Genomic DNA, 13,914 nt, shown 5'->3' on the forward strand with positions numbered 1-13,914 from the left:
CATTCCAGGCTTCCCTTCCGCCTCCCCTGAAAGATCTGTCAGTGTGGACCTGTTAAGCGAGTGTCCAGTCCCATCTGGTCCTCCAGCACCACTTGTGGGGCCTCAACACAAATTCTCACCTAGGACAATGGCTGGGATGAACCTTCCTTTGGCGAGTTGCAAAAACTACATTACCCAGGAAGCACTGCGCTAGAGCAAGCAGGGTTCGGAGCTTTTTTGTGCCTGCACATCCGGTTAGGGCGGGACTTCCTGCGTCCTCCTCTTTGCGGACATTTTTTGCTCTTTTGTTGGTTCACAGACTCACAGCGTCAGCGCTCTGGTGGCGGAAGGAGCCGTGGGAGGCCGCGTCCCGCCGGGCAGGGCTGTCAGAGGCGGGTTGACCCCCAACCGGCGGGACTGGGGTCCCCATGCCCCCCGCCTCCTCTCCGCGGACAGAGTTCCCTCAGCGTCACCCCATCGGCCCTCCCGCCTCGGGGCCGGCGCCGCTCAGCCCCGCAGCCCAGGCCGCAGCGCCCAGAGCAGTGAGTGCCCGTGGGGGGCGCAGGGGGAGGGGGGGCGACGGGCTGCGGTGCCGCCGGGGAGGCCGTGGGGGCTGAGCCGGGAGGGGGAGAGCCAGGCCTGTGTGTGTCTAAAGGCGACAGAGAGGAGGAGCGGCGGCTCCGGGAGGAGGGTCACTTCCTCCTCAGGGGACGGGCTGGGGGCTGTGAACACAGAGGGACGCGGCCTGAGATGCGGCTCTAACGTCCCCACAACTGCCCAGAGGAGGAGCCGACCACAGGGGAGAGGACAGCAGGGAGGGGGGACCCTGTGACCACAGCCACCCAGCAGGAGTGCGCCCTGAGGACCCCCTGAGGGCTGCAGGCCTCTCCTGGTCACGTGACCTCGAGCCTGCGCCCCTGGGTCCTGGCGGTGGGTGCCGGGCCCTCCACAGACCTTCAGTTCCCACAGGTTCCTGCGGGTGCAGAGCCGCTCAGGGGGCTGGTCTGTGGGGCTGATGTCAGGGCCTCACACTGTCGTGGCCTCTGAGGTTGTGGGGTCCTGGGACTGTCCAGCCCCTCTTCTCGGGGGACCTTGGGCCTGGGGACCGTGAAGGGACACCAAGCCCGAATCCTAAGTCTAGGTGCGTGCAGCTCTTTGGCCCCTTGAGTGTGGCTCTTCCACAAAATGCCACGGCCCGGGCAAATCTATTTTGAAGAAGTGACGTTAGAAGAAGTTTAAGTTTAAAAAATGTGACTCTCAAAAGAAATTTCAATCATTGAACTGTTGATATTTGGCTCTGTTGACTAATGAGTTTTTGGACCACTGGTCTAGGTCAAGGGTCATATGAGTGGCACCTGATTTTGGCATCCAGTGGAATTGTGGGTGACAGGCCCTTCCATGCATGGGTTCCAGAATGTGCAAAGGCTTGAAGTGAAGACTAAGCTGATTGAGGACCCGGCAGGTGTCCATTGTTTAAAAATAGCAACTGGAAACAGTGGGACAGGAGTCAAGTCCAGAGCAGCTTTGTGACAACTTGGGTTTCTGTTCTGCTGGTGGAGGGGTCATTGGGGTAATTGGAGCAGAACAGCAGGTGATGTGTCCAGGTCTCATTAGACTCCTGTGACTGCAGCATGATGCACAGTACGGGTGTGAGGACGGGGGTAGGAAGACTACAATGGAAGCTGCTGTGATGGCCTTGGTGAGTGTGATGGTGACGGGAGCACAGTGGTGGTTGTGGATGTGGAAGAAGCAGTTGCATTAGGGATCAGTGATGTAGGTGTGGCCACCTGGATTTTCTAATTTTGAGGATGGGGGAGAGGTAAGAATCAGAGATAATGCAAAGCTTTGGATTTAGCACCTGCTGGTATGAAAGCACCCTCAACTCACATGGAGAAATTCATAGTGGGAAAAGTCATGTCCATGAGGAATATAAAATATTTTCTTTTTTCCTTTTAGGGTATGAGATATTTCAGAGACTAGTTCATGACTGGAACTCTGAGGAGTAGTTCAAGATGAAGACTACTTAAAAAAATAGTAAACACTATGGAGCATGGAGGAGTCGTAGATGACCTTTTTATTTTATTTCATTGGAGGTGGAAGAGTAATTTTAAAAAGTTGAGACTAGCCGAAATCGGTTTGGCTCAGTGGATAGACCGTCGGTCTGCGGACTGAAGGGTCCCGGGTTCAATTCCGGTCAGGGGCCTGTACATTGGTTGCGGGCACGACCCCAGTTGGGGGTGTGTGGGAGGCAGCTGGTCGATGGTTCTCTCTCATCTATGTTTCTAGCTCTCTATCCCTCTTCCTTCCTCTCTGTAAAAAATCAATAAAATATATTTTTAAAAATTAAAAAAATAAAAAAAAATGTTGAGACTGTGGCGGGTGCATATTTACTTCCTAAACACTCACCAGGATTTCTTGTGACCCTTTGTGTGGCCTGGTGTGTTGCATCCAGTTTGGTTGACTTGCTTATGGGCCTGAGTGGGCATCTGGGAGACTCACTGGGCATGGGGTAGAGGGCCACAGGCAGTGGGAGCTGAGGACTGAGGGCTGTGAGTGGAGAAGGGACATCAAGTGCAGCAGCGGGAGAGGTGGGCTCTGGGTAACTGAGCTGATGCGGTTCTCAGTAGGTGAGGTGGAAGGAAAAACAAGTTGGCATGGAGGCCTTCATAGCAGAACTGAAGGCTGTGTCTTGGGTGTGGGCAATGAGAGTCAGGTTAGTATGTGATACTGTTTGAACTTGCCATGCATTCTCTGGAACACACATGCTGAGAAATGACTAAGACCAAGGAGATGTCCATGGGAGCTGGGGCTGCGGGAGTGCAGGTGTGAGGGAGGGTGTGGGAGAAGGAGTGATGTGCTCTTGGAGAGGGAGTGTGAATTCATGGCCACAGATCCCTGATATTGACAAAGAGGGAGTGAAGGTTTTGTCCGTTTCTGGTGATAACTGGATGATACAACATGGGGAATTTTAGGGTAACTCCTGAAAAGACGGGTGTTGTGGTGCTACATGCCAGGTCCAGAATTTAGGTGTCATATATGTGCACACCTGCCTGTTGTTGTTGGGGTGATACAGTGATCAATAGGAATGGGATAGCATACATCAGTGTCCCCTGGGCTTGAAAATTTCTACTGCCTTGGGGAGGGGAGAAGCGTAAGAGAGAAATACATTACAGGGGAGGTGAGTTAGAATGTTGAAAAGAAGGTGATTAGAAAACATCCCCTCCTCTACATGGCAGATATGTTTTATCTTTGAACCTATGATTCTGGGACTGAAGCTGTCTGAGAGAAGTGGGATATAAAGAATTATGTGGAACAGGCAGCGCAAAGTGTTGGCCTCAGCACCCTGGGATTGGAATCAAAGGGTGACGAGTGATGCCATGCTTTTGGTGTCTTGGAGGGAGAATGTGTTGGACAACAAGGATATTTCCCACTAGACCAGTGTCAAATCGCTCACATCTCTCTTTATGGCCAACATTTATCTGTCCCCTATGTTGGTGACACCCATGGTGTTGACTCTAAATGTGAGGCCCTGAGGTCAGGTATAATCAATCTGGGCATTTGCTCTATTCCTGTGAGAAGACACAGTATCAGTAGGAATATGAGGAGAGAGTGACTGGTGGGTGCAAGGCCTGCTCTATTCTGTGATGTGGGGAGTGGAGGGAGCAGATGGACATGGAGAGTGGGAAGTATGATGAAAGTAAAGCCTAGGAGGAAAGCTGATCATGGACTGAACTGTGCCCATTACGACAGGATATGAACTTTGAGGACGTGGCCATCGCCTTCTCCCAGGAGGAGTGGGGACTCCTTGATGAGGCTCAGAGACTTCTGTACTGCGAGGTGATGCTGGAAGTGTTTGCACTGGTCTCATCTGTAGGTAAGACCTTCACATTGTCCCAGTGTCCTGAGGTGATGCCCTCTCTCCTGTATTCTCAAAACAGCTTTCTCTCTCCCACAGCCAGACCATGGCTTCTACTAATTTCTGCCCCTGTCTTGCAAATGTGCTGTGGCTGCCATTGCTGAGTTGTGTGGAGAGCCCTGACCAGTGGACTCCACAAACATCCCTGACACCCATTGCCTCCAAAAGGGCAGAGAGTACCTGGGAATCCGGAGTCTTACAAACAGCTTAATGGGTCCTATCTTACTCATCTCTCCCTGGGAGGGTGACAATATCCATCCACATTTATTCCCTTCTTCCCCCTTCCTGTAGGGAAAGGTGCTTTATGACAGCCTGTGCCAGGTTATGTTCTTCACCTACATGATCCATGGGCTATTGCTGTAAGACCCTTCTTCAGTTGTTGTTTGTAGTATTACCTTAGCTGAGGACTATTGTGGGCCCTATTGCTCTGGGCCAGAGCTGGCTGCTCCCCTCCGTTGTCTTTCATTAATACTTGGAATATTTAGGGTTCATGCATCAGTAGAGTAGCAGGTTCAGGGAAAACCTGGTTTCCTCATAGAGTGAACATGCAAGATGGTCTCAGAGGAGGTCTGGCCATGCTGAGAGACAACTGGGGGGAAGGTATGACATAATGGTGGTGGTCACATGGTACCAGGAACCAGCTAATTTCCAACAGTGTTTCTGGGCAGGTGCCACTGGCTACACCCCATTTCTGCCTTCTTTTTCTCATACTTAATACTTTGCTGACTTGCATTTCATCTCTGATTTCCTGGCGTTTGATTACCTTCACCTTTGTCACCTTTTTGCATCACCTGTCCCTCTGCACTGTTCCCTGTGCAGTATTCTCCTACATGGACCTGCACATGTGTTATGAGGTGCACATACATACTTAAGTAGTCCTGGAACACCTGCTACTCTGTTTATTGAATTTTACTTGGAATAAGACATAACCGAGAAACCAAGATGGCGGCATAAGGTAAACACCTAACTGTTGCCTACCACTACAATTTTGAAACTACAACTGGAAAACAGAGCGCACACCGTCCAGAACCACCGGAACGCTGGTAGAGTGGAAAACCTACAACTAGAGAAAAAAAGAGGGGGGGACGCTGAGCCTCAGGAGCTGCCGAGGTGCGGAGATCCGTGAGCGCGGAAAGGGTGGGCGGCTGAATACGCAGCAGGCTTGCTCGCAGTGCGCGGCGAGGGAGGGCAGCAGACGCTGCGTGGCGAGCTTTCTCGTTTGGGAGAAAAGCAGGGCCGCTCGACTGCACTGAAATCCAGCTGTGGTCGGGGAGAAACTGGGCTGTTTGGCAGCGGACGAGGCTTGAGAGCGGCCTTATCTCAGAGGTGCGCAGCCATTAATTCGGGCACGGAGGAACCGGCCCTCTTAGGGCGGTGCGGACAGAAACCAAGTTTGTCTGCGCCACCCTGAGACTCCGCCCCATCCAAGCTGAGCACAGCCCTCCCAGTGACTGGATTTCTCATTCGGGAGAAAAACAAAGCCCCAGCTGGGGAGAAACTGGTCTGTTAGGCAGCGGGAGAGGCTCGAAAGCTGCCTTCTCTCAGAGGCGCGCAGCCATTAATCCGGACACGTAGAAACGGGCCCTCTTAGGGCGGAGCAGACGGGAAAACAAAGCTTGTCTGCGCCACCCTGAGACTCCGCCCCATCCCAGCTGAGCACAGAAGCTCTCCCAGCCGAGACACTGCTGATCCTCACAGCCAACTGGCTTGGAGATCAATTCCCGCCAGTGATACCAACAATCCCAACCACTCTGAACTCCAGTTTCTGGGGACACGTGGGGGAACCAGACGCCTACGGGAGAGACTCTCAGCCGGTCAGAGAGTGAGAGTGACTTTTCTGTCGGTGTGGACGACACCAGATTTCAACCATTCTCATAAGGGACACATTCAAGAGGCAGACTCAGTGAGCACCAAAGCCCTACTGTGTCTCCAGCACAGCAATTCTTCCGTTATATACACAGCAGGCCCTCACAACCAATTGGACCGGAGGTCAATTCCTCCCAGTGTACCAACAGCAATCAGGGCTTTTAACTACACCAAGACTTTTCACTCAGCCCACAAAGGGGAGTACCAAGAGCGACCACGTAGGGTGATTGGGGAAGCTGAGCTACCGGCCCCTATAGGTCACTGACCACACAAAGCCATCAACACAGGGAGGCAGCCAAAATGTGGAGACATCGAAGTATGTCACGAGTAGGAGAAATAGATGAAAGCAAACTAATGGACGACATAGTGTTCAGAACCATATTTATAAGGTTACTCAAGAATCTTCTAAAAACCGCTGAGAAACTTGAAGAGACCTTCAAGGACCTTAATGAGAATACCAAACAAATGGAAAAGGACCAGTCAGAAATTATGCATACACTGTCTGAAATAAAGAATATACAGAGTAGACCACCGCACCCGAAGAATCAAACCAAAGAGCTGGAATATGAGGAAGAAAAAAACACCCAACCAGAGAGGCGGAAAGAAAGAAGAATCCAAAAGTGTGAGGATAGCATAAGGAGCCTCCGGGATGGCTTTAAGCGTACCAATATCCGAATTTTTGGGGTGCCAGAAGAGAGAGAGCAGGATACTGAAAACCTATTTGAAGAAATAATGACAGAAAACTTCCCCCACCTGGTGAAAGAAATGGACTTACAAGTTCAGGAAGCGCACAGAACTCCAAACAAGAGGAATCCAAAGAGGACCACACCAAGACACATCATAATTAAAATGCCAAGGGCAAAAGACAAAGAGAGAATCTTACAAGCAGCAAGAGAAAAACAGTTAATTACTTACAAGGGAGCACCCATAGGACTGTCAGCTGATTTCTCAACAGAAACTATGCAGGCCAGACGGGAATGGCAAGAAATATTCAAAGTGATGAATAGCAAGAACCTACAACCAAGACTACTCTACCCAGCCAAGCTGACATTCAGAATTGAAGGGCAGATAAAGAGCTTCACAGATAAGAAAAAGCTAAAGGAGTTCATCACCACCAAACCAGTATTATATGAAATGCTGAAAGGTATTCTTTAAAAAGAGGAAAAAGAAGAAAAAAGTAAAGATAAAAATTATGAACAACAAATATCTATCAACAAGTGATTCTAAAAATCAAGTGAATTAAAAATCTGAGGAACAGAATAAACTGGTGAACATAATAGAATCAGAGGCATAGAATGGGAGTGGACTGATAATTCTCAGGGGGAAAGGGGTGTCTGTGTGGGGGGTATGGGAAGAGACTGGACAAAAATCATACACCCATGGATAAGGACAATGGGGGGGAGGGAACCGGGTGATGGGGAGATATGGGGGGAAAAAAGGAGAAACAATTGTAATAATCTGAACAATAAAGATTTATTTAAAAAAAAAAAAAAAGACATAACCAACCTTCCTCACAGCTTGCCCCTGTCATCAGCAGACCAGCCCTGCTGAGCACTGTTAGTAGAAGACTGAATTGGAGATGCATTTTCTCTTCTATGATCCTTGTCATGTGTGTGTCATGTTTCTGGTGAGGTCTTCTCTATTTTTGACCTTCAGAGGTTCAGACTTTCTAGGATCTTCTTATATCCTTCTTACACATCTCTTATATTCAGACAATTGCATAGAACCCATGTATTATGTGCAAAACACTTTAGCAATGGGACTTCCCCTGTCACCACAGTCAACATTAATTTCCTCCTCATTTCTCTGATTTCAGGTTGTTGGCATAAAACGGATGAGGAGGAGGTCTGTCCTGAGAAGACCGTATCTGTACAAGGGGAGTCACAGGTCAGGGCTTGTGAGACAGCTCCAGCATCTCAGAGGACCCATCTGTGTAAGCAGTGTGTCTCTGTGTTCAAAGATATTCTGCACCCGACTGAGTCGCCAGCGGCAGACTTTGAGCAGAAACACTTCTTCAGTGACGCATGTGTGAGAGACTTCTGTTTCAGTGCAAATCCTCACCAGCAGCACAGGGAAGCCAGTGGAGAGAAGCCCTGGAAAGGAGCTGTGGACAGGGCCTCGTTTGTGACCAGGTGCAGCTTCTCCTTATCAGGGCTGCCTTCAACCAGAAGGGAGGTTGGGGAAGACTTCCCAGCCATCTCAGAACTTCTCCAGCACCAGGCCCCTCTCAACACTGAGGAGCCACACAGTGGCAGGGAGATTTCGCAGGAATATCTTAGTGGAAAAAGTCTTTACCAGACTTGTAACTATGAAAAATTAGGCAGCCACAACCGGAAATTTGTTCAGCATCAGGGTGCCAGCTCTGGAGAAGTGAAATATGAGTGTGACAACTGTGGGAAGGTTTTTAAACGAATCTTTCATCTCATTCGACATGGAAGAATTCACACTGGAGAAAAGCCCTATGAGTGTACTGATTGTGGAAAGTCCTTTGGACAAAGGTCTGACCTCAGTTTGCACCTCAGAGTTCACACTGGAGAAAAGCCATATGAGTGTAGTGATTGCAGAAAGTCCTTCAGGCAAAGCTCTCAGCTCATTGAACACCAACGTGTTCACACTGGAGAAAAACCCTATGAGTGTACTGATTGTGGGAAATCTTTTAGGAGAAATAGTAAGCTCCTTAACCACAAGAGAGTTCACACTGGAGAAAAACCCTATGAGTGTACTGATTGTGGGAGATCTTTTAGGAGCAATAATACACTCCTTAACCACAAGAGAGTTCACACTGGGGAAAAACCCTATGAGTGTACTAATTGTGGGAAGTCCTTCAGGAGAAGCAGTGACCTCTCTGAACACAAGAGAATTCACACTGGTGAAAAACCTTTTGAATGCAGTGATTGTGGAAAGTTCTTTAGACGAAAGTCTACCCTCTCTCGTCACTACAGAGTTCACACCGGAGAAAAGCCGTATGAGTGTAGTGAGTGTGGAAAGTCCTTTAGACATAGACCTACACTCATGGAGCACCACAGAACTCACACTAGAGAAAAGCCCTATGAGTGTACTGATTGTTGGAAGTCCTTTGAACCAATGTCCGACCTCATTTCAAACCACATCGTTCACACTGGAGAAAACCCAATATGAGTGTAGTGATTGTGGAAAGTCCTTCAGGCCAAGCTCTCACCTTTGTACACAGAGAATTCACAGTGGTGAAAAGCTTTTGAATGCAGTGATTGTGGGATGTTATTTATACTAAAGGAAACCCTAATTCAGCACCGCATAGATCATACTGGAGAAAAGTCGTATGAGTGTATTGATTGTGGGAATTCTTTAGATGAGACTGTAACCTTATTCAACATCACAGAATTCATACCAGAGAAAACTCATATGAATGTAGTGAATGTGGGAAATGTTTTCGCTACAAACCTAGCCTTGTTAGACATCTGAGAGTCCACACTGGAGAAAAACCTTAACTGTGCAGGGGATGTTTTATCTTTCTCACACTACAACACTGACGGAGACTTAAATCCATTTACCTGAATGTAAACCCCTCTTATCTGAACATACTCTGTGGGAAATTCCTCATAACTTTGAGGTACAAGTGAGGCTTGAAGGAGCTGCATTGCACTTGCTAACTTCCATGGACTCCACCTCATTGATGTCACTGCGAGGATTTGTGCCTGAAATGACCTCCCCACCACCTGGCTCACCTGAACAGTGTGCATCAGTCACCACCCCTGTGTGCTCACGGAGAAGGAATTCTGTGTTACTTCTTCTGCTTGAGAAATTTATGAATTCTTTGAGCTCCTGGCAGGATCTTCATTCCTTACTCTCTGATTAGAGAATTGACCTGACCCAGGTTTCGTCCAGAGCCTCCGTCCTCAGCTAAGCAGTGCTGCCTTTTTCAGGGACATGTGGGTCTCACATTATACCATGATGAAGTGTTTCAGGCTCCAGTTCACCAGCTGGCAAACCTCTTGCTGTCCTCTGCTCTGGTTTATGATCTTTTTGTAAAGGGTTTTTTTCTTTTCTACCTTTAATTTTGTTGGTTCTTTTAATTCCCTGGGATGATTGAAAGTAGTGCTCTGTCAGCATGGACAGGTGAACAGATATGGTGGGGTCCCAAACCTTTTGTGCTTGGGAAATCACAGCATGATTTCAGATCAGCGCTCTTTGTCCAGTATTGGCTCTTGAGAGAAAGTCTTCATGACTTTGTGGTTCTAATTTGCAGCTGGTGCCTCTGTTATTGGTGATGTCATGGTCACCCAGAAAAGGAGGCCTTTGTTGTGCTGCTGTGAACAATATGAATTGTATTCTCTGTTTTCAGCATTTATTACATAATTCTCAGCAATGTTTTGGGGAATTCTTACCCACATACTGTAAAGCAGCCATGTGCCATAATGTATAAAATTTCATAGGCTGGTGTCATTTGTTGTAAGAGGAAGAGTTAGATTGAACCACAAATAGGACAGAAACACTGTGTTCAAAGTGAGTAAGACGAGTAAATTAGATGAAACGTGCCTCTTCTCAGCGTTATCCACAAATGGTCGTGGGCTGTGGCTTGTGTGCTCTCTGTGTACAGACGTCTCAGGACCTGCATCACTGTCTCCTGTGGCTGAAATAATTGGCAGGAAAAATAATGTAATGGTTGTTTGGATTCCCCTCGCCCATCTAGGGTGTTCACCTCAGGGTTTGCTCAGCAGGCAAGACCTCAGAGCTAGAGGCAGGATAAGCCTGTAATCAGTAACATGATGTGACCTTTGTGATTCCTGTTGGTTCAGATGGCAGTAGTCTTCACTGCTTGCCAATATTTGTTGCCACTGAGGCAAGGCTGGTCCTCTCGGGAAATTAGGAAGGAGATGGTAGAGCCCATATAGGGTTGACATTTTAATTTTCTAACAAGACAGGAATCTCTATGTCAGGCGTCCTCAAACTACGGCCCGCGGGTGTTTTTGCCGTTTTGTTTTTTTACTTCAAAATAAGATATGTGCAGTGTGCATAGGAATTTGTTCATAGTTTTTTTAAACTATAGTCCAGCCCTCCAAAGGTCTGAGGGACAGTGAACTGGCCCCCTGTTTAAAAAGTTTGAGGACCCCTGCTCTAGGTCTTTATTTGAAAGTATTTTAAGGCTTTATTTCAGTATCTTTATAACTGAAAAGTAACAACATGCACTTTTCTCATGTGTACTATTTTGTGAGCTTGGACACAGGGATCAAGCTGTAAACCCATCACTTGTGAAATAAACGTCTCTCTCACCCACATACAGGTTAGGGCAGTGGTCGGCAAACTCAGTCAACAGAGCGGCAAACCGCAGCTCGCCGCAGTTTGCCGACCACTGGGTTAGGGCAATGTAAGTATTTTCTAATAACTTACTGACTTTTTTGAAAGATAGGGAGGGAGACCGAGAATGAGAAATGGCGATATGGAAAACATGCAGCTAACTGCTGCCTCCTGCACGCCACCTACAGGGCACCCAGGCAGCAATGGAACCTGAGACTTTACAGGGCAAGTGATGATGCCCAACCAACTGAGGCACACTGGCAGGGGAGGATCTTCCTGTATTATTTATTAATTATTATTATTATTTTTTTAAATACATACTTTATTGATTTTTTACAGAAAGGAAGGGAAAGGGATAGAGAGTTAGAAACATCGATGAGAGAGAAACATCGATCAGCTGCCTCTTGCACACTCCCCACTGGGGATGTGCCCACAACCAAGGCACATGCCCTTGACCGGAATCGAACCTGGGACCCTTGCGTCCGCAGGCCGACGCTCTATCCACTGAGCCAAACTGGTTAGGGCTATTTATTAATTATTAATTTCCACACCAACAACTCTACACCTACTTTTGCCACATCCTGTATGTTCCTACTGCCCTTTTATACTCTCACTTTCTGCCTTTCTTGACCCTCCCTGAAGGCATGGATTTCCTCCCTTTACAATAGAATAGTTCATATTTTTCATAATTTCATAAGCACTAGAAGGTGTATAGTCTTTAACAAATACTGGTTTCCTCCCTGCTACACAGTTATTTTGTGATCCAACAGTAATGTTCATGAGGGTAGAGTTTTCATTGCCTAGTAGTACTGTGTTCTGTAGATACCACTTTATCTATTGGTCTGTCTATGGTTTTGCTTCTTTCCAGGTTCGGGGTATTATAGATAAATCTGCTGAGAATATTTCCTTCAGTTCTCTATATAAAGGTACGTTTTGCTACTCAAACTGTTTCCATGTAGGTGGATGTTTTACATTTAAAATATGCGGAACTGACCCAGAAGAGTCATCCTCTTTGCCTTCCCACTAACTCACAGTATGTAAAAATTCCAGTTTTTCTGCTACCCTGCCAGCACATGCAGTGGTTAACCTTTCCAAATAGTAGCCCCAGGAATGAATCAAGGGTTAACTCACTTTGGTTTTAATTCTATTTAGCTAAGAAATTTTTATGGTGTTTTCTCGTGCATTTATTTACACTGTCTTTATCTCTTTTATTAAAATGTCAGCTCAGAATCTTTTCAAATTGTTTAAATAAATTTATTATTTTCAGCTAAAGGGATCCTGTGTAGCATCTAGTTTGAAGTTCAATGAATTCTTTGCCATATGGAACCATAGGTTTTGAATACTGGAAGCACAATTGTTTTCCACAAATTAATTTATGAATTTATTAATTCGTTTATTTTGTAAAAAGCAGGTTTTATTCAGTTCAACAGGGAAGCAAAAACTACAGCGGAGACATAATTTGTGTCTGCACCGGTGATATTCCTGGTGACCCAATGAGAAACCACAGTAATGGGTTAACAGGGAGTTGAGCCCCGAACTTCCATCCAGATGGGGCCACTACTAGGTCCCCCTCAGCACCTTCCCGGGGTGCGCACAGGCCAAGCCCCGTTGTGCCTGCCTCATTCACGGCAGCACTTCTGCAGCACGTGCACCAGCGGCCTCCCGTGCTGGGCGTGAGGTGCTGGGCCGCTGGGGCTCGTGCCCAGAGCTGCTGCAGCAGGAGGGTCCTGAGCGGATGATGCCTCATCTGCAGTCTCTGGTCCCCCAGAGGGACGTGGGGAGCGGTCTCTAGTAGGGATGAGCTGGGCGGCTCTAGACTCTTCTTGCCCGTGAAGTGACCAGTGGCCCAGAGGTTGCCCTGTGGGTGCCGGCAGATTGGCCAGCCTGTCAGGGGGCCCCCGGAGATCCCAGGTGAGTGAGGCTGCACCGGCGGTGAGCAGAGCGAAGAGCAGGACAAGGCCAAGCCACTGAGTGCCCCCCCGCAGGGCCAGCGCCGTGGCCTGGCCGCACCACAGAGCTGCAGCTTTCACAGCGGCTCCCTGTGTATTCATTTTAAAATCTGTTTTTATTGCGTTTGGAGGGAGGAAGGAAGATTGATAGAAACATCGAAGAGTGAGAGGAACACCGCCATTGGCTGCCCTCTGCACAACCCACACTGCAGATGGAGCTCGCAACCCAGGCCTGTGCCCTGAGCAGGATTCAGACCAACCACCTCTTGGTCCCGGTGTGATGCTCAACAGCTGAGCCACACTGGCTGGGCATGGTTTTCACAAATTTAATCCTAAAGGCCATTAAATCCCACTTGCAAGATACACTTTTTTTTTTAAAAATTTAATAAATCTTTATTGTTCAGATTATTATAATTGTTCCTCTTTTCCCCCCATAGCTCCCCTCCACCCAGTTCCCACCCCACCCTCTGCCCTTACCTTCCCCGCACTGTCCTCATCCATAGGTGTACGATTCTTGTCCAGTCTCTTCCCGACACCCCTTTCCCCCTGAGAATTTTCAGTCCACTCCCTTTCTATGCCCCTGATTCTATTATATTCACCAGTTTATTCTGTTCATCAGATTTTTAAAAATATATATTTTATTGATTTTTTTTACAGAGAGGAAGGGAGAGAGATAGGAAGTTAGAAACATCGATGAGAGAGAAACATCGATCAGCTGCCTCCTGCACACCTCCTACTGGGGATGTGCCCGCAACCAAGGTACATGCCCTTGACCGGAATCGAACCCGGGACCTTTCAGTCTGCAGGCTGACGCTCTATCCACTGATCCAAACCGGTTTCGGCTGTTCATCAGATTTTAAATTCACTTGATTTTTAGATTCACTTGTTGATAGATATGTATTTGTTGTTCATAATTTTTATCTTTACCTT

At 47.7% G+C, this 13,914-nt stretch overlaps 1 protein-coding gene across 1 annotated transcript; it reads left to right on the plus strand.

Moving 5' to 3' along the window:
• Nucleotides 1-303: 303 nt before the first annotated feature.
• LOC129147599 (zinc finger protein 416-like) lies at nt 304-12,265 on the plus strand. Its single transcript, XM_054710284.1, has 4 exons — nt 304-521; nt 3,730-3,853; nt 7,578-7,694; nt 11,904-12,265. Exons 1-4 carry the CDS (start codon nt 408-410, stop codon nt 11,921-11,923), a joined length of 375 nt encoding a protein of 124 aa, XP_054566259.1. The 5' UTR covers nt 304-407; the 3' UTR covers nt 11,924-12,265.
• Nucleotides 12,266-13,914: the final 1,649 nt, after the last annotated feature.

Source organism: Eptesicus fuscus, chromosome 21 (assembly GCF_027574615.1).
Source record: "Eptesicus fuscus isolate TK198812 chromosome 21, DD_ASM_mEF_20220401, whole genome shotgun sequence".
In the NCBI taxonomy this organism is placed as follows: Eukaryota; Metazoa; Chordata; class Mammalia; order Chiroptera; family Vespertilionidae; genus Eptesicus; species Eptesicus fuscus.